At 52.9% G+C, this 18,492-nt stretch overlaps 3 protein-coding genes across 12 annotated transcripts in view; 2 read left to right on the top strand and 1 right to left on the bottom strand.

Annotated features, from left to right (window-relative positions):
• Window positions 1-2,075, top strand: part of WDR48 (WD repeat domain 48) — a 46,803-nt gene extending 44,728 nt beyond the window's left edge. For both annotated transcript variants that reach the window (XM_007971728.3, XM_037988438.2), the window contains one exon: window positions 49-2,075. In XM_007971728.3, the coding sequence (XP_007969919.3) occupies window positions 49-144 (96 nt within the window). In that variant the 3' untranslated portion in view covers window positions 145-2,075. The remainder of the gene's footprint in view (window positions 1-48) is intronic.
• Window positions 2,076-13,265, bottom strand: GORASP1 (golgi reassembly stacking protein 1). Of its 4 annotated transcripts, none has more exons than XM_007971719.3 (9): window positions 13,113-13,265; window positions 9,132-9,212; window positions 8,346-8,549; window positions 6,696-6,782; window positions 6,427-6,557; window positions 5,985-6,183; window positions 5,045-5,195; window positions 4,436-4,588; window positions 2,076-4,187 (listed from the first exon to the last, which is right to left on the bottom strand). In XM_007971719.3, the coding sequence occupies exons 1-9, from the start codon at window positions 13,194-13,196 to the stop codon at window positions 3,934-3,936; spliced, it is 1,344 nt and encodes a 447-aa protein (XP_007969910.1). In that variant the 5' UTR covers window positions 13,197-13,265; the 3' UTR covers window positions 2,076-3,933. The 4 variants fall into 4 exon arrangements, with proteins under 4 accessions (XP_007969910.1, XP_007969912.1, XP_007969911.1 ...); XM_007971721.3 differs by lacking the exon at window positions 13,113-13,265 and adding an exon at window positions 12,811-12,911; XM_007971720.3 differs by lacking the exon at window positions 13,113-13,265 and adding an exon at window positions 12,428-12,849.
• Window positions 13,106-18,492, top strand: part of TTC21A (tetratricopeptide repeat domain 21A) — a 31,585-nt gene continuing 26,198 nt past the window's right edge. For 3 of the 6 annotated variants that reach the window (XM_073023346.1, XM_007971723.3, XM_073023347.1), the window contains exons 1-5: window positions 13,106-13,496; window positions 14,713-14,842; window positions 15,668-15,778; window positions 16,489-16,655; window positions 18,097-18,219. In XM_073023346.1, the coding sequence (XP_072879447.1) occupies window positions 13,470-13,496; window positions 14,713-14,842; window positions 15,668-15,778; window positions 16,489-16,655; window positions 18,097-18,219 (558 nt within the window). In that variant the 5' untranslated portion in view covers window positions 13,106-13,469. Of the gene's footprint in view, window positions 13,497-14,712; window positions 14,843-15,667; window positions 15,779-16,488; window positions 16,656-18,096; window positions 18,220-18,492 lie in introns of those variants that run through there. The other 3 variants (XM_073023348.1, XM_073023349.1, XM_073023350.1) reach the window with 3 other exon arrangements.

The following is an 18,492-nucleotide window of genomic DNA, read 5'->3' as shown; positions in this document are numbered from 1 at the left end:
TAGATATTAGAGACTTTGAAATTTTTAAACTTCATTTTGGCTATTCAGGTTTTGGATCCAAATATGGACCTTCGAACAGTGAAACACTTCATATGGAAGAGCGGTGGAGACCTAACCCTCCATTACCGTCAGAAGTCCACGTGAAGGGTGGGCTAATGCTCCTGGGTATTCATTTACGACCTTCCTCTATGGCCCCAAGAGTAGTCCTAGGAAGCCCACTGAGCCCCAACGGGAGCAAGACTTCTAATGGCCGATTTGGTATGGACCGAGATTATCTTTCAATTGAAGTGACTAATCGAGATGTAATATAGAAACCAGTCTCCATGTGTAGATTAAGCTGTCCCCAGGGAAGCAGAATGCAAGAGCAGAAGAGCCCCAAGCAGACTATGCCTTTCGAGATGTACAGAAGACTGACAGCAGGCCAGTGCAGACTTTGCTTCCTCCTTGTTTCAAAGGACCTTATCTGTCTGTTAGCACTTGTTAGAGACACCTCGATTGGGCCACAACTGTCTTTGTTTCAACTTCAAACCCACACACTCTGTAGCTTTTCTAAAAGAGTACATTCCATTCATGCAATAGATATGAAGGCTTTTTCCAAGTTTGTCATATAAAAAAAATCAAATTGTTTTCACCATTTAAGACAGTTATTTTTAATGGGAATTTGCTGTTGCACAATTTGAGAACCAGCCCATTTCATAATAAAAGATTAATGTTGGGCTTGTTTTTAATATTGCATCTCAGATGTGTTCTTGTAGGAAGATCTGTTGAAATTCCAGGTGCTGGATCATAGCACTTGGACTGCTGGGCCAGAGTTTGCGCAGCCCGTGCCTAGTGATGCTGCACCCTCCCATGATGTCCTGGCTTTGTGGCAACCCCAGGGAGGTGCAGCCGTTTCACTCCTTCCTCCACTGTGTCCAGTTCTATTTACACAAAGCGAGCTGAGACCACGGGTTCTTGCTCTGGATGAGCAGCATGACACCACTAAAACTTAAGACCATGGTGAAATTTCAGTTTCATTCAAATGTTACCTAAAATTTATGGTGTCAGAGTAAAGGGAGATCATAATGAGTTAATTTGATATTCATATCCTGGAAGTATACATATTTGTTTTTCCAAAGTTTTATATGCAGGTTTTTGTTGTACCTGTATCTAGATCTTCTTTTCACTGTTCTAACAATCTAATACTTTCATAGAATCATTTGGATCTTGTATAGAATGTAACTTATTGGGGATAAACACTTCAACTTTTGGCAGAAAATACTTTGGATTCTCCCCAAGGTCATTTGTATTCAGAGTAAATCAATGGTCCACCCCTATGAAACTGTAAGACAAGCCTCCTGTATGAAGCCAGAAGCACAAGTGCCTTCAGAGGGCAGTTGATTCCAGTCCAGTTGCCTCCCTAGCTTGTGTGTGGCCTGCCTCCAGCATAGCAGGGACTAGGGAGGGAGGCAGGGAAGGTTTTTTCTTTTCTACATCTTCACAGGTTCGGCTGGGGGCAGCTGATGGGCCTAAGTCCATACCTTACTATTTAAGATATTCTGATCGCACAACTGCAGAGACAGGGTTCCCTCACTGCTAGTCAGCTTCCTTTGGAAACTGGACAGGCCATTGCCACCTGCACTTTGAAGAAGTGAGCAAAGACGTGGCCACATTTCTAATAAGCTGAAATGGTCTTTCTCCCTTCCTCAGAGAGCAACCAGCTTTTTTTTTTAAAAGTCCTTTCTATCTGTTGGATACAACAGTGCGCTTTTGGTGCACATTTTTTAGCAATAGTTGTGAATTAATGGCAAAAACAAAACAAAAAAACCAAACTTATTTACCAGCCCTCAGTTGTGTTTGCACGAGGGGCCTTTGAGCAAAGAAATGGGTTTTGCTGGGTCATTGTGCCCTGTGTGCTAAGCCTTGGGTGGCTGCATTCCCCTCCTGTCATAGATCTGAACCCCAGCATGATTGTATTTCTTTCCCCTCCAGTCAAACCGTAATACAGTTTCCAGAAAATTTGACAGTCCTGCAATGCCAAAAGGGTAAAAATCTGTATTTCACAGTTGTATAGAATAAAGGCTTTAGTTAAAATATTTCGAAGTGTAGTACACATTTATTTTCTTTTCATTTGTCATTTTCTTTCATAGCAGATTACAGAGAAAGAAAGAAACCTCTGGTTTCATGTTCTCCCTGGAAATATTAGCATTGATACCCATTTTATCCTCCAACTTACGGGGGAAGGGAAAGTAAAAGTGAGGGAGGGAAGAGCCAGAACATTCGGGTGAGGGCAACTTTGGGTCAGACTGCCAGGCTACAGAGTTAAGGGGAGCTGGCCCCAGAACAGTCCTGTGGCGATTCTGTTCTTCCTGCATTCCTGCAGACTTGACATTGGGCTCCCAGACGATCCAGGACACAGTGCCTCACTGTTCTGCACACGTATCAGCTGCTCTGGTAGGCTTGACAAGGGTTTGCTTTAAATGAAGGGTTTGCTTCAAACTTAGGGTTTGCTGATTTGGGGCCCTCCCTCCATATAGTTGGTCTGTGCCCCCCAGAGCAGGCATTCCTTGTCCTGCACAGCTGACAGAGCTTGTGAGTTCCATGCATGGACACCAGCATTACACATGATCCTGTAAAGGTGAGACTTTCAACTAGGCACAGGCTAGAAGACCAGACCAGAGGCAGCTTTCGTAATAATTGGCAGTGTGGGAAGTGAGGGTCCAGCCAACACAGCAGAGGGCTTCAGGTGATGAGGGGCCATCCCCGGATGGAGTGCAGGGCCTAACCTAGCCTTAACCTGCAAAGGCACCTGGGGTGGGGAGAACAGCTTCCTCCCCTGCAACAGGAAAGAACAGAAAGGTCTTTACCTACTCTTAATCTATTCCCTTAATTCCCCCTTGGGGTTGGAAACTGTGTGTGAATAGACCTAGTCAGGTAGACTGGCTTTGAGAAATTGCTTAGGGTGTTGAACTTAAATTTGTGACTTTTATTCACTATTGAGGCTGGGTAGATGCCTTGTATATTTAGAAGAGATCACTGTTTAAGTTTGGGGGCTAACAGGAGTTGCCACTGGGGATACAGGTCTGGTATGTAGGCCCTGAGGAAGAAGAAATACGGTGGTCTGGGCACAAATGGGTCTCTGCTGAAGGGCCTAGAATTTCCAACCCACCTCCCTCCAGGAGAGGGGGGCAAGTACACTGCCTCTCTCCCCCTCCTGTGACTAGCATGGTGGCCAGCCTGAGCCAAGTGTGGCAGTGTAGCCCACGGACAAGGACACATGACAGAGGACTCAGTGATTGGGACTTGAAAGGGGGTGGTCCCAGGGCTTCAGGGTCCCTTCCAGTACAGATGGGGTGGGCTGAGCTGTACAGGAAGAATCAAAGCAACCAGGCCAACCCTGGACAGCAACCCCTTCCTTCCTCACCTCATCTTCACATTGGATTATGACCAGACCCTGCTGCCTCCTGGGCAGCCCCAGTGACCAGAGCAGGACCAAGCACTGGACCTGAGGGTACACGGCCAAAAGATGTCCTCCCACAAGGCCCATGGCCCCCTCTCACCACCCACTGAGGCCTTATGCCCCACCCAAGCAGCAAAGAATCCTTCCTCTCCTACCCCAGCTCCTATAAAACAATTTGGGGTGCTGCTCCCAGCCCTCTACTACCCCAGAAAGACTTGTTTGAAACCCCCAAAGCCAGGACTATCAGGCAGGATAAATGCTGGGAGGTTACCTCTTGGACACAGAAGTAGAGTCTGAGTGGACACACAAGCCCCCTGCCAGCAGAAGTCCCTGCACATCACTTGGAGCTACAGCCTAGAAAGCTGAACACATAGGGCTGGGATCAGCACAGGGCTAGGATCAGCTTGGAGCTGACCGCACAGTGCAGCCTGGGCTGCCTGCCCACATCTGGGCCTCATGAAATGTCACCAGGGGCCTTGTCACAGCCCAGGGTGTTATTCTGCGGTAGAGATCTGGGCCTGGCTGGCTAGCCCCTCAGCCTCCATCCCAACATCTAGGCCCTCTGTGCTTGCTGGCTCCTCTTCAGCCTGAGCTTCAAGCAGCTCGGCAGACAGCCCATCTTCTGGTGAGGCTGCAGAGGCGAGACTGCCAGGAAGAGTCAGCTGAGGCAGGTGGTCCGCCTGGGCTTGGGCACCTGGGCTGTCCAGGAAGGGGACCTCAAACTCTGACCCAGACCATGTAGCCTCACCTGCAACACAGAAGATCAGGCTGAGGCCTGCAAGAACCTAGGGCCATGGTGTTAGAGCCAGTAACCCCACTGACCACCCCCCATTGCCACTCCAGGTTTGATGGGGGATTGGAGATGGAGTATACAAATGCCTTGGTGTGACTCTGTCAACCCAATGGCCTGCTTCTGCCCAGCTGAAGAATTGAGGGCAGCCTTCCCAACAACCCGGGGTCCTTCCCAGCGGACTTCAGAAGGTGATGGCCACTCACCACCCCGCTCATGAGAACTGCTGCTGGAGCAGATGTCCTCTGGCCCTGAGGTTGAGACAGCTGTGGAGGTCAGTTCTGTGGAAGAGGGCAGGCTGGGCCACACACTGGCATTGCTGCTGTCCAAGAGGGAAATTCCTGACACGTCCAGGAAGCCTAGGGGAGGGTGGTGCAGTTCTTTGCCAGCATCAAACCCTGACTGCTGGAAAGCAACACCCTGGGCTCAACTTGCCTAGGGCATCTGGCCCAGCCTGTGAGACTGTAATCGCCTCAGACCCTGGTGATACACCTCACCCAGCCTCAAAGAGGTTCCCACACTGCCTGTTTCTGAGGAAAGAAAGGGACCTGGAGTTGGTCATCATGGGAATAGCACAGTGGCAGTGGGCCTAGACTGATCTGTCTCCAATTTGCTGTGTGACCTGAAGAAGGCCACCTCTCTTCTCTGGACTACAGACTCCCCATCTGTACACTAGATTGGATGGTATGCAACTATTAATATCTTGGTGTACATGAGATATGAGGGGTCGGCAGGGCCTGGGGAAAGTTTTGACATTCCTGCCAAAGTCCAGCCCCAGGCCTGGGGCCCACTCCTCTCCAGGGTCTGCCCACTACCTGGGTCCATGACTCGCTGCACTGGAGGTGGGGGCTGAAGAGGAGTCTCCATGAAATGGGGAAGTCCATCAGGGTCTGGAGCACTCTCGCTGGGACTCCCAGGCCCAGGAAGGGGATCCTCCATGGAGGAGCCAGGTGCCTGCAGCAGGGCCTAGGGAAGAAGAAGAAATGGGTAGGGGACAATCAGGACAGTGCCTCAAGGTGAAGAATTTTGCAGTCCAATCTTGTCCCAGGAGCACTGCTCTGCCTGAAGGAAGGAAATGGCCTTAATAAGCCACCCCTTCTTATATTGGTGATAGGAAGCCAGGCCTGAGGGGCCTGTCCTGGCCTCCCCTGCAGTGTTGGCACTGAGAGGGAGCACTCTTTCCACTCAGGTGAGGAATCCCAGGTGCCCACCTGGCCTGACATTCCCTTTGCCCCATCAATGACTCACAAGAAGACAGGGCCGTCCTTGAATTCAGGCGTTACCTGGAGAACATCCTTGAATATTCCCTGGCCCAGACCCCAGGCACCAGCCCAGTGCCCAAAGGTGCTCTCAGAGGACCCACTCATCAGCTGTGAAGGCAGGGCCAGCACTTCCCTGCAGACTTGGCCAGACAAGCATCCCAACTGTGGCTCTGGAGGCCCAGGCCTTTGTCCAGTTTTGCCACAACTCACAGGCACAGCAAGCACCCATCTCTGAGCCTCAGTTTCCCGCTCATGAAATGAAGATGACAACTTGGGCTTCACCTCCACCCTCACTTCTAGACCCAAGGGGCAGGAAAGCCAAAAGTGAGTTTCACTGCTCCAGGCATGGCTTGCCTGCTCCCACTGGGTCCCAGAAGTAGATGGGCCTCTCAGATCACAAAGGCCCCACAGGCACCTGAGGGTTGCTGATGGCTCCCCAAGGGCAGCCTCTAGAGTCTTCTCTCTTCCCAGTTGATGGAGTCTCCCCACATACCTCCATGTAGTCACTCTGCCTGGAACCTGTCTCCAGGGAAGGAGAGTCCTCGAGGGTGGGTCCAGGTGGTAGGGCATCCTGCAGTGGGGCACCAGGTGGTGGAGCACAAGGTGGTGGGGTGCCAGGTGGCTTCTTGTGGTAGCTGGGGGGCTGAGTTGGGATCCGGTGTAGATACCCGTAGCCAATGCCACATCCCAGACTGCCGAAGGCCAGAAACATTCAATTCAGGGGCTTGTCCCATGGCCCTCCCTACCTTTGCTATCCCCACCTACTACCAGCAATAAGGGGACTGAAAAGGGTACTTCTGAAACACTGGTCAGCCTCAGGATCCCTGGGACAAGGGCCCAACCCTCCTCCATCTCCACCACAGAACTCTGAGGTCCATGCCCGATGGTCACACCCCACCCACCTGGCCCTGCAGCCCTCCAACCCCATGAAGTACCTGCCCTCTCCACCCCAGGCTGCATTGGGAGTTACAGTCACCTCCCGGCAGGAGTCTGACTCGGAGTTATACACCATCAGCTTCAAGGGCTTCCCCTCATGAGACTCGATGAGCGTAAAGAAGTCCTCTGACTGTGAGAAACGCATAGCACCTGAGGCCTGCTTCCAGGGCTAAAGCCTCAGCAAAACCAGACACTTCTCATGGACAGCACCCTTCTCTTCATACCACATCCAGAGGGTCTAGGGAGGGGCAAGCTACAGGTTCCTCACCTCCTGGAGGATCTGGTCCGAACCAACCACATAGTCTGTGTAGGGGCGCAGACCGGCAAGGGCAGCAGGTGAAGATGGTTCCACATCCTGGGGAAAGAACCGCAAGCCACTGGCCATGCTACTAGAGGTGTGGTTGGGGGATGGGAAAGGGCAGGGGGAACTGCCTTTTCAGGTAGTGAGTGGGACACTTGTCCTCTGTCCCTAAGCAGGGCTTCAAGCCCATACTCCCTCTTTTCACCCCTCCATTCCCCTACCTCCCCCAGGTCTACAGCCTGTCCAGCAGAGGGCAGTACCATGGTAAGGCTCAGCACCAGGCTCTGGAAGCTGACCCTGGGCTCAACTTCTGGCTCCAGATGCCCCACTATATGACTGAAAACACATTATTGAACCTCTCCTAGCCTCAGCTGCCCCACAATTAAAAGCAAGATACACAGTATCTAACGATAGGGTTAATGAGAAAAATAAAGAAATATATGAAAAGAAGAAAAGCACACCTTGGCTACAGGAGGTACCCCACTACATTGCTGCTTCTGCTGCAAGCACGTGCCTAAAGACCCCTAGGGGTTGGAGGTGAGGACAATGAGCAAAACTGGGTACAAAGAAGGATTCCTTTCTCCCTTGGAAAGTTTCACCACTCCCAATCTCCCTGGGAAATGCAAAGGAATTTGCATCTTCAGTCCCCTTTCCCTCATGGGCAGATTCAAGAAGGCTGCAAGAAGGCCAGGCTCTCCCAAGAAGTCAGTGAGAAAAATAAGTGGCTAGAAAACAAACCAGCCAACTTCTAGTTCAGAGCACCCTCCTTCCACCAGGCTACAGGACTGAGCATTCAAGAACTTAGATACCATCAATGAGCACAGGTGTGTCTGTGGACAGACTAACATCTACGACAGCTTGGTCACTGAGGTTCGTTATCGATTAATCATATAACAATACACCAGAAAAAAACAGTATATTTACAGTCACGTTGCTTATTGACAGAGATACATTCTGAGAAATGCATTGTTAGTTGATTTCATTGTTGTGCAAACATAATACAGTGAACTTAACTTACACATAGCCTATTACACACCTAGAGTATATGGTGTGGCCTGTTGCTCCTAGGCTACAAACCTGCACAGCATGTTATTGTTCTGAGTACTGTAGACAACTGTAACACAAGTATCTGTGCGGCTAAACATTCAGGCATAGAACAGGTACAGTAAAAATATGGTATTATAATCTTATGGAATCAATATTTTATATGCAGTCCGTGGTTGACTAAAATGTTGTCATGCAACACATGGCGCACACACACACACACACACACACAGGGACACAAAATAATAAAAGCAGCAGCATTCCAGCAGTCCAACCACCATGCCAGTAGATGGTATTTCTGCCTTTCAAATTAAGTAACCTAGGTATAGAAGGTAAGAAAGTGCTCAGAGTCATGGCTAACCAGAAGCAAGGTACACTGTTCGGGTAGTAATGAGCTGCCCTCTCTGGGACACTGGAATGAGACCACATCCTGCCCTCTGTCTTCCCTGACCACGGCTCCAAAGCTCCCACTCCACTCCTGCATGTCCCACCCTCACACCCCGCCCACATCCAGACCTGCCCCAGTAAACTCATCCTTCCGACACACCCTGCCCTACCATACCCCACACTCACCAGCACATGCCACACCTGCTCACTGGCCCTGCGGAAGCTGCAGAAGCGCACGCTGGCACCCAGTAGGCCCTGGCCGCCCCACATGTTGCTGGGCACCACCTCCACCTCGCGCACCCTCATGGTCTTCATATTGAACACCTCCAGCTTCACGGGCTTCTCCACATTGGCTTTCAGTAGTGCCTTCAGTGTGTCATTCTCCTTGTTCTGTGGGGGCAGTGGGGCTGACTCCAAGGCCACCCCATGCCCAGGCTAGGACCCTCAGATAAGTCTGGGCCTGAGACGGGGCAAGGGCCTTAGTGGGCAGCAGTCCCCAGCAGGGTCACTGTGGGGATGGGCCAAGGTAGTGGATGGGCCAGGTTCACAGACCAGGGTTAAGCCTGTAGCCACTGGGACCCCCACCTCCCCCAAGCACTGCCAAACCTTCCTCAGCCTGCCAGAAAAAGCAAGCAAAAAGCCTCTGGGATCCATAGCGTTCCAGTGCTGCCCCACTCTGAGCTGCCCCTTGGCCAGGGCCCTTATATCCCTCACGCCCAGGAGGCAGGCCCCTTGGGCCTGCGGCCACCTCCAAGAGGCCATCTGTCCTCTGTCCACCCCAGAGAGCTCAGAAGCTGAGCACTGGGCAGGGCCCCAGTCAGGCTCTAAGTACAACCCTGGCAGAAGGGGAGACAGGGCTGGGACTCCCTTTAGAAAAAAAGGGAGGGAAGGGTAGACTGGGGCCTGTGGGACAGATGGAGACACACAAACACACACAAGCAAGCAAAGCAGAGGCAGGGTTGGGGAACTCACCAGCCTCGAGTGCCCAATGGTGATGATGAAGTCAAAATAGGGCTCCAGGCCCGCCTGCTGGGCTGGGGAGTTCTCCTGCACCTGTCCCACAGCAAAGGCCACAGTCACTGCGCCAACCCTGGGACTCTCCAAGTAGCCCTCGCCCCCATTTCAGGAACCATCAGCACTCCCGGTGTGCCAGCCAGAACACATGCCTGGCGTGAACTGTTCTGGGCATTCTCAAGGTTCACTCCATGGTCTCTTGCTACCTTCCTGAGCAAAAATTTTCCTTAGGAAAATGGCTCCTTCCTGATTATGATCCACAGATGCTTTCAGAAATGGCTTATAGCCCAGAACATCGTTAGGGGCTCCCAGGAGGCAGTATGGAGACAGGCTGGTCCAGGCTTGTGGGAATGCTGCTCTAGAGGGCTGGGCTAGGGTTGGCTGGAAAGCCAAAAGGATTTACCAGAATGGTTTAGACTGGACAAGAAGGGAGGGCCCTGACGTGCAGTAGAAGTGGGCAGGCCTCAGGAGGGATATACCCAGGGCTGTGCCCAGAAAGAGGAGTGGGAAAGGCAGCTTGCAGCCAGATCCCAGGGGTCCCCAGCCTCTGGGGTGGGAGACCCAGGCTCAGTCCAGCAGGTAATGAAAGCCACTGGCAGAGGAGCAGACCCCAGGGGTAGAACTGGGCCTGAGCCAGGGAGCCCAGTGAGTGGGTAGTGCCAATCCCCACACCCTGGCTCTGGACTGAGGAGCCTCCCACTGGCTCAGCTACCCTACCAGCCTCATAGTGTAGCCTCCATGCCTGTGCAGGACACCTCCTCCAGGAAGCATTCCCAGTCCCAGGGTGCTCCCTGCCCCTCCCTGAACTCCCCAGCTCACTGCTGTCTCCAAAAGCACAACCACCAGGCCTTGCAGGCTGCAGCAGAAATCCATCCCAAAAGCCCCATTTACAGAGCCTGGCTTAAACAATGCAGGCTTTGTCCCAAGGCCCTAGACCCGAAGATGGACCCACACCCTCTGGCCTTTGGCTATAGGCATTTGATGACCTGTTGGTGTAGACACCAGCCAGACCCAGCTCAGAGGGCACAGGACTTAGGCTCTTGCTGCCTCCTCATGGGAAAGGCCCTATGGCTCCTGCTACACACCAGCCCCCCCAGTTTTGGATTCCCCAACCTGAAGGACTAGCTCATGAAGACTAGGCTGAGAACAAATCGCTGAGATTAAGGCCAGTTTGCCCCTGAAATTAGGACTCCCTTCTGGCAGCATCACCAACTGGGCCCCTCCTTATCACCTCCAGAAGCTGCCATGGCTTCCAAAGGGAGTGAGTGCAGCCCAGAAATCAGATCTGGCCCTACTTGGCCTGGCCCAGTAGGCAAGCTGCTCCCAGGCCCCACTGCAGGGGAGCTCTGGGCCCTGCCCTCTAACCCTTGGAGTGAGGGGATCTTTTGAAAACCACAGGACAGTTATTCAGGAACAGCTTGGGGACAGTGCCCCTACCTGATCACGGCCACTTCCAAACCACTCCATGTCAGGTGCCTGCCTATTCCCCTCCCCACTCCCCAGTATTGCATGTCAGCTGCTCTCCATCATTAATGAGGTCCAGAGACTCAGGCCCCAAGCCTGGGCTCCTTGACCCACCCAGTACCTCCACCCACCCTCTCCTGTGGCTTTGTCCTCTGCTTGGCTACACTCCACTTTTCTCACCTGGGACCTCGTCACCACTCACTATGGCTCCGCAGCTGAAATAATCTATGCTGCTGCCCACTGTATTGCCCCCCTTCAGAAACCACTGCCTGCTATCCAGCTCCCTCAGGGGCTCCCATCACAGCCTGCCCCATGGCCCTTTAGTGCTGCTTTTCCTAATGCTTCCACCCTATCCTTCCCAATCAGGGAACCTAATGGAACTCACAGTGATCACAGCTTATACTTACTAAGGGCTGGTCGGCTGAGTGCCAGGGGATGGTGCCACCTCACCTGCTTTATGTGTCATTTAACCTTTTTAATCACCTCAAATGACAGATGAGACCAAGTACTCAGTAATTCAGCAATTTGACCCCAGGAAATCCAACCCAGAGCCCTCCGCCAACCACTGCCCTCTCCTAACAGCTGTTTCCTGTGAATCTGCCACTACTCTAAGCTCACTGAGGGCAGCGACTTCTCCAAAGTGTTAGGCACACAGCAAGGTGCCAGTATTTCTAGAATGCAGCACAGCTGTTCTTCAGTGTTGTTAAATGTAAGTAGGTCATGTCACTCCTCCACTTAAAACCTCCTGATGGTTCTACATCTCAGAATACAATCTTAAATCTTCAGGACAACAGGCAAGGTCCTACATGGTCTGCTCTGGTCTCCTCCTCACACTGGCCACAGCACCCAAGCACACCAGCATCACCTGGCATTTCCTCAAACACACAAGCACAACATACCTCGGGGGACTCTGCACAAGCTGGTCCTTCTGCCTGGAATACTACTATTCCCCTAAATATCTGTATTGTCCACTCTTTCCTTCCTTCAGAAGCATCTGTTCTAATGTGACTTGAGAAGAGGCCATTCCTGATCACTCTATCAATAATAGCACCCACTCACTATTCTGTATCCCCTTAACCTGCTTTATTTTTGTCACTAGTAATTACCACCTACCATGTATTTTTTTCATTTCCCTTCTTTCCCTGCCAGCATTCCAAATGTCAGTTCCAGGAGAACAGGGACCATGTTTGTTCTGTTCACTGCTTTATCTCTAGAGCCTTAGAATTCTGCCTGCCAGAGTAGGAGCTCAAAACTATGTTTTTGTGATGACAACCTCTGATCCCTGGTCCCTCTCCGATTTGTCCCTCTCCATCAGGCAGGTCCCTCCCATCTTCGAAGCCCCCATCATCGCCCTACCCCTCCTCTTGCCAATATCCTGAGTTCCTTTGCCTTTAATCAAACCTGTTGGAAGACGCTCCTGGCTGGATGCATTCCACTGTCAACACTTGCTGTTTGGTGCCTCACCGTAAGAAAGCCCATTACCAAGCACAAATCCTGTCAACGCTGGGTTCTCCAAGCCAGCCCGGTTTTCACGTTAAGAAACTCCTCCTTTAGCCCTCTCACGTGGCTAGCTGGCAACAGACCTCACCTTCGAAACACACAAACCGACAAACTTGCCCGTCTCCACTCATCTCTGCATCCAGCTGCCTTTCACTAGGGAAAGGGGGGTGCAGGGACGCCTCTTCCCCCAGCGCTCCGGGGTGAGAGACCCCCAGCCCCTCTCACCTACATTATACCCCTTCCCTCTCCGCAAGCACAAATCTCCATCAGGCTGCGGCCCCTCTCCTCACCTTCACAGCCCACTCCGTTCTAGGAACCCCACTCCGTCTCCACTTTCCGGAAGCCTGCTCGCCCAGACTTCCTTGTACAGGCATCTAAAGGCTGGGACCCTCCCCAGCTGCAAACGCTCTCCTCGAGGATTCCGCAGCGCTCTCCTGGCCCTCCCCTTCCCCACGATCCCGTGGCTGCTTTGCCCCGGTCCTCCACACTCGGAAGCCCTTACGACCCTACGACTGGCGGGATGCGCGCCGACGGGCTCCCCTGCAGCTGCGTCCACTAGGTGACCCCGGCCCCTGGGACTGTCCTCGGCATGGCTGTCTTCCCAGGCCCAGCATGGAGCGCGGACGCGGCCGGCGAGCGTAAATACGTGCTAAGTGCAAGAGCGCGTCCTGACCGGCGGCGGTGCGTTCTTCACCCGGCAGGAGCGCCACTCCCGGCGGCCGGACCCGGAAAACGCTTCGCTTCCGGCACTGCTGGCACTGGGCGCGGCCGCAGAGTGGCCAGGCTCCGGGAGTCCCGCGAGGCCGCCTCTCCCAGGCGGCTCCCACCAGGGGCGCAGGGGGCACCGCCCGCCACCCACGCGAAAACACGCCGGCCGGGACCCCGCCGCAGTCGCCAGCCAGCCGGCGACCGGAGGCCCGGGCGCGGGGTTGCGAGCGCCCTGCCAAGGTCACCGGCGCCGCGGCGGCGACTCACCCCGTGCAGGTGGAAGCCCTCGGCGCCGCCCGCGGGCTGCTCAGCGCTGACGCCCAGGCCCATGGCAGCGGCTCCGCTCGGCATCCGGGTCCACTCTCGCTGCGCCTACCCAGGCCGACCCGGCGCCACTAGCACGGACTCGCTCTCTCGGCGCTCGATTCTTGCGCCTTGTGACGTGAAGCGCTTTGCTCCTCCCACTCCAGACACTGACGCTCCTAGCAACCGGCTAGCGGCTCCGTTTCCAAGGACTGTAACGCCTGCAACCGCCCGCCCTGATAGAGTGCCAGGGCCCTGCCTCGGGAATCCCGCTCCGCACCGCCCCACCAGACCCGGACTCGGAGCCGCGAGCGGCCCGAGATGAGCAGCAATGACTCCTCCCTTATGGTGCGTGGCCTGGGCGCTGTCCGACCGCTCCCTCGTGACTCCCCGCCTCTGACACAGAGACCTCGTGCCTTGCTACTCTCCTGCCACCCTTCGCCGTCCTCAGTTATATATCAGGCGGTCCTGCCCTTTCTTGCCCCATTCTTCCTGGCAAGCGCATCTTCTCCGGTGGCTTCTGCGCTCCCTGAGCCCCAAATTAGCATCCCCGGTTCTTGAGCTACCCCAAACCAGCGCATCTCATCACTCTCATTATCCTTTCTTGTCATCATCCTTTCTTCCACCCAGCTCACTCTCGCCTGCGCCTCCCACCCCAGTTGATGGCATCACTATTTAATCTCCTAGCCTTAACTCATACCTCTTCCTTATACTCATCTTCTAATCCTGTCTTCAAGAAATGCCAGCTCCGCAATGTCTCCTGAGTTTTCTTTTTATCTTTTTATCTTCTAGCCCAGAACCAGCACCATCTCTCCCCCTGAGCACCTGCAACAGCCTCTTTCCCATCTGGTTTCTCTGCTCTGGCTCTCTTCAGCAGCAGTAGTCCCTGCTGCCACCACAGCACACACTCCCCACACGCAGAAGCAGCCAGAGTGGTTGTTGCAAAAATGTACATCTGAAAACATCCCTCGCCTTAAAACCATTCTGCTTTCTGTTACCCTTAGGATGGTGTCTGGGCTCTTTCGTATGGCCCACGAGGCTGTTTACAGTCCAGCCACATCTGTTCCCAACCTAGCACCCACAAACCTTAGGGGAAGTGAAACTTAACTTGAAAATCTCAGCCCCTTTGTCAAGCTATAGTTTCCATGGGCTTAAGCTTCCTTAGCTGTGAAAGACACTGAGAGGGCCGTGTACAGGATAGTGGATATGAAGCCCACAATAACTTGTAACTACAATTGGTATAATTTTTCTTATTATGTGTCCTCATTTTTCCCCCTTATTCCCTTCCTAAGACAAAGCCTAGGTTGCATTCCCCATCATAGTTGAACCAGAATCTGTTGGTAATCCCCCAAACACCTCCAAACTCTTTCCTGGAAAAACTACATGGAGCTGCTCCCAGGGCTGTTAGAGGACAGGATGAGGCCTGAATGTTTCCTCTTTCTCTTCCCTTTGCAGAACTGAGAAGGAGCAGGGGATAGGGAAGGGAGCAGGTCTCATCCCATCTGGGACAGAACAGAGACAGAGAAGGGACTGGGCTAATGCAGCTATGTCTTCCTTCATACAGGCTGGGATCATTTACTATAGCCAGGAAAAGTACTTCCACCACGTGCAGCAGACTGCAGCTGTGGGCCTGGAAAAATTCAGCAATGACCCTGTGTTGAAGTTCTTTAAAGCCTATGGAGTCCTCAAAGAAGGTAAGGACTTGGCAGTGTTGGTCTTGTGACCCCAGGCACTAGCCCGGCCCTAACACTCTGGCTCCACCTGGATGCCTCCTTGTATTCTAGTTATGGTCCCATAAAAACAGTTTCATACTCAGCGGCTGGATTCCTACGGGAATCCACAGAAGCCTATGTAATCCATATCTAGTTGACTTTTGAGACCTCAGAGCGCTCACTATCCCTGCTCTGCACCTCGGGTTCCCTCTCTGTAAAATGAGTGATTGGAAAGATAGCTGCATGATTCTTGAAGTAATTCCAGGCCTGGAAGCTGAGAACTGGTAATGCAGGCAAAGGAGGAGGAAGAGGTAGGTGTGAGGACAGGTGGGTATGGTACAGGTACAGGGAGAGGAGTGGGGCCCATGCAGGTGCAGATGCGCTGACATTCAGAAGGTGGTCCTGGGCTGAGGACTGGCCGAATGGCCCATGGCCAGTATCTGAGGACATGGAGGGATAAATGTAATCAGTGGCTCTTGAGCACTAGCTGGGAAAGCCCTGCCTGAAGTCCTTCTTCAGAACTGACGCAGCTAATAATTGCAGCCTCACACATATCCCCACAAGTACTCACAGGTACACCTTTCGAGTCCAAGATTTCCAGCCCCCAACAGCCTGGACCATGTTACCAGCAACTCTTTCCCAGAGCCCCAGTCTTCAGGGAGCTTGGGTCACTGGGGACCTTTCAGACCAGTTAGTCCTCTGACTCTGGGCAAAGGCAGGTAGTGCTGAGCCGTTGGGTCAGCTACAGAGTCTCACGTCCTCTAATCCTGGAGCTTGAGAGTATAACTATGTGGACTGTCTTTGCAGAGCACATCCAGGATGCCATCAGTGACCTGGAAAGCATCAGGCACCACCCAGACGTGTCCCTGTGCTCCACCATGGCCCTCATTTATGCTCACAAAAGATGTGAAATCATTGGTGAGTGCCACCATGCCCAGCCAGGCCTGACCCACCAGGGGAAAGAAAGCCCTGCCCCAGAGATACACAGTCCCTCAAGGGCTGCCAAAGTAGGTGTGTGCCCTGGTGGCTGGGCAGATGCTGTTAACCAGTGAGAAGTGACTGCTGCTCGTCTCCCCTTGGAGGTCTGGGAGAAGACGCCATGCCTGGATCCAACTGAGTGGAAGCAGGCAGAACCCATGACAGTGGGAGGGGTCCATGCTCCAGATCCCAAGAGTTGGGGAAACACCCTTCTTTTTTGCCAAGATCTTGTCAGAAAAACCAAGCTAATATATATAATTCTACCCCTAATCTCCACCCCTCTAGAGTCAGGGAGAGAGTCCAAGAGTGACTACAGACTACTATTTCCCCACTCATAATAAGTTGTGGGCCTGAGGCTAAGGATTTTGGTTTGGTCTGCCTGCTCAGCACCCTGCTGGGCACAGAAAAGAGAAGATAATCTCAGAGAGCACACCTGAGTCCAGGCCGGGGCAGCCCCTGCAGCATCTCAAGGGCAGGTACTGCTGGTTTCTAGGCCTTGGACTGCACGCGGTGTGCTGCATATGTTGAAGGAGATCCACAGTGTGTGAGAGAGACCCAGAGGTAGTTCCCTGGGCTCTCGGTGGCCCCTGCAGAACCAGGCAGACTTCCGCATCCTAACTCTCCCTCTTCCTTCGCTCTGGGATTTACAGACCGAGAAGCAATTCAGGAGCTTGAGTACAGCCTGAAGGAAATACGCAAGACAGTCAGTGGGACTGCCCTGTACTATGCTGGTGTCTTCCTCTGGCTCATAGGCCACCATGACAAGGCCAAAGAGTACATTGACCGCATGCTGAAGATCTCTAGAGGCTTCAGAGAGGTACTCACCACACCATGGGGACAACAGGCGAAGAAAGCAGCATCTAAACACATAATAGCAGGGTGGCCCTTACTCCCACAAAGGGCCCTGAACCTGGGGGAGAGCCACACCCAGGCACTGACAAGACACCAGGTCTCACAGCTGCCCCAAGTATGTTGTCTCTGGGCTTAGCAGAGGTTACTCATTCGCATTTGTCCATAGAGTCTGATTTCTAGATGGATTTTCTATGGCTTGCACCATATTCTTAAGATTTTTTTTTTTGAGACCTCACTGCAGCCTCAGCCTCCTAGTCACAAGCAATCCTCCCACCTCAGCCTCCCAAGTAGCTGAGACCATAAGTGTGTGCCAGCACATCCAGCTAGTTTTTACATGTTTTGTAGAGACTGGGTCTTGCCATGTTGCCCAGGCTGGTCCAGACTTGCTGGTTCTTTTGAGGACCCAGATGAGCTGGTCACACTGGGCCATTCCCTCCCTGTAGTGCTCTGCTGGAACTGAATGGTGGCTCATGCAGTACAGCCCATATACTGTATATCTGCACTAATATGGAATTTGAAGCCTCAGTCTAGACCATGCCCTCTCAGCAGGGCTGATATTAATTTTCAAGGGTGTAGACATGGTCCCTGGGGAGGGGATGAAAAAAATCTTATTCTTTATGTATAAAATACACATATGTATATATACAGTACACAATACACAGATATGGTATATCCGAGGTGTTAACATTTCTTGCAGGGTTAAGGATTAATTAGGAAACAGTATCTAAGGAGACTCCTTAGGATAGATAATAGAAAAAGAGAAATAGAAATATAATAGAGAAATACTGATCTAGGCCATCATGAGGGGTGCTTTAGGGCAGGGCTCTTCCAAGTCTGCTTCCCAGGCCTGGCCCTCCCCATCTGCCAGGAGAGGCTGGGTGAAGGCTAACGTGGAACCAGCAAGGTCCACGAGCTCAGAATGGCTCCTGCTCACCCACTCAGAGGGCATTCCTGGGCTTCCTATGCAGGGCCAGGCCTTGTGCTGGCCTAAAAAGTGGAGAGATCAAGAGTGGCCCTGAGTAGGCCCCCATGTTGGCTACTGACCCCAGTGTAAACAGGCAATGACAGGATAGGTGAGTGTGCCTCAGTAAGGTTATGGAGAGCTGTAAGGGTACAGGGAGGGAGGTCTCCTAAGCAGGGGCCTCTGAGGCTGAGTAGTATGGAGTAGTAATGGACATCAGGTGCAGGGGTTTGGTTGGGAGTGGGAGGGGTGCTGTCCGGGGCATTTCCAGACAAAGCAACAATGGGAGACCTGGCCATGAGAGAGAGCTGGCTGCCCTGAGATCTGCATGGGGCTGTGCCTGGTGGGGCCTCAGGGTGTTGGGTGGCAAAGGGTGGATCATGTGCAGGCTGGGTTGAAGCTGTGTGGAACCAAGGACTTCATCTTTCATCTTGTTCTCATCCAGGCCTATGTGCTCAGAGGCTGGGTGGACCTCACCTCAGACAAGCCCCACACTGCGAAGAAAGCCATTGAGTACCTGGAACAAGGGATTCAGGACACCAAAGATGTGCTGGGGCTGATGGGAAAGGTGGGCAGTGGAAAAGGGAGAGGTAGAGGTATTCCTGGCCAGGCCACTGGAACCAGAGACCCACCAGGTACCCCCAGGCCAAAACTTCACTCTCCAGATGCCTCATTTGGTAGATGAAGAGCAGAGGCCCAGAGAGGTTCAGCAACCAACCCAGGGTTACACAGCAGTCCAAGGTCCACTCTACTTCTCAGATTCTTCCTGGTTGATCTGAGTTTCTGTCTTATTTGCATGGGGGTCTTCTCAGGGTCACTGTCTGAAGGTCTGTCCTTCCTT

Source organism: Chlorocebus sabaeus, chromosome 15 (genome assembly GCF_047675955.1).
Source record: "Chlorocebus sabaeus isolate Y175 chromosome 15, mChlSab1.0.hap1, whole genome shotgun sequence".
Lineage (NCBI taxonomy): Eukaryota > Metazoa > Chordata > Mammalia > Primates > Cercopithecidae > Chlorocebus > Chlorocebus sabaeus.
The sequence above is the reverse complement of the archived record's forward strand: the minus strand, read 5'-3'. Positions and strand labels throughout refer to the sequence as shown.

Excerpts from the sequence above, each read along its gene's own strand:
- GORASP1 (XM_007971719.3), bottom strand. The coding sequence starts at position 13,196 with ATGCCGAGCGGAGCCGCTGCCATGGGCCTGGGCGTCAGCGCTGAGCAG. Across the intron at positions 8,550-9,131 it reads CCATTGGGCACTCGAGGCTG|AACAAGGAGAATGACACACT; the intron begins GTGAGTTCCCCA and ends CTGCCCCCACAG. Across the intron at positions 4,188-4,435 it reads CAGTTCTCATGAGCGGGGTG|GTGAGGCTACATGGTCTGGG; the intron begins GTGAGTGGCCAT and ends TCTGTGTTGCAG.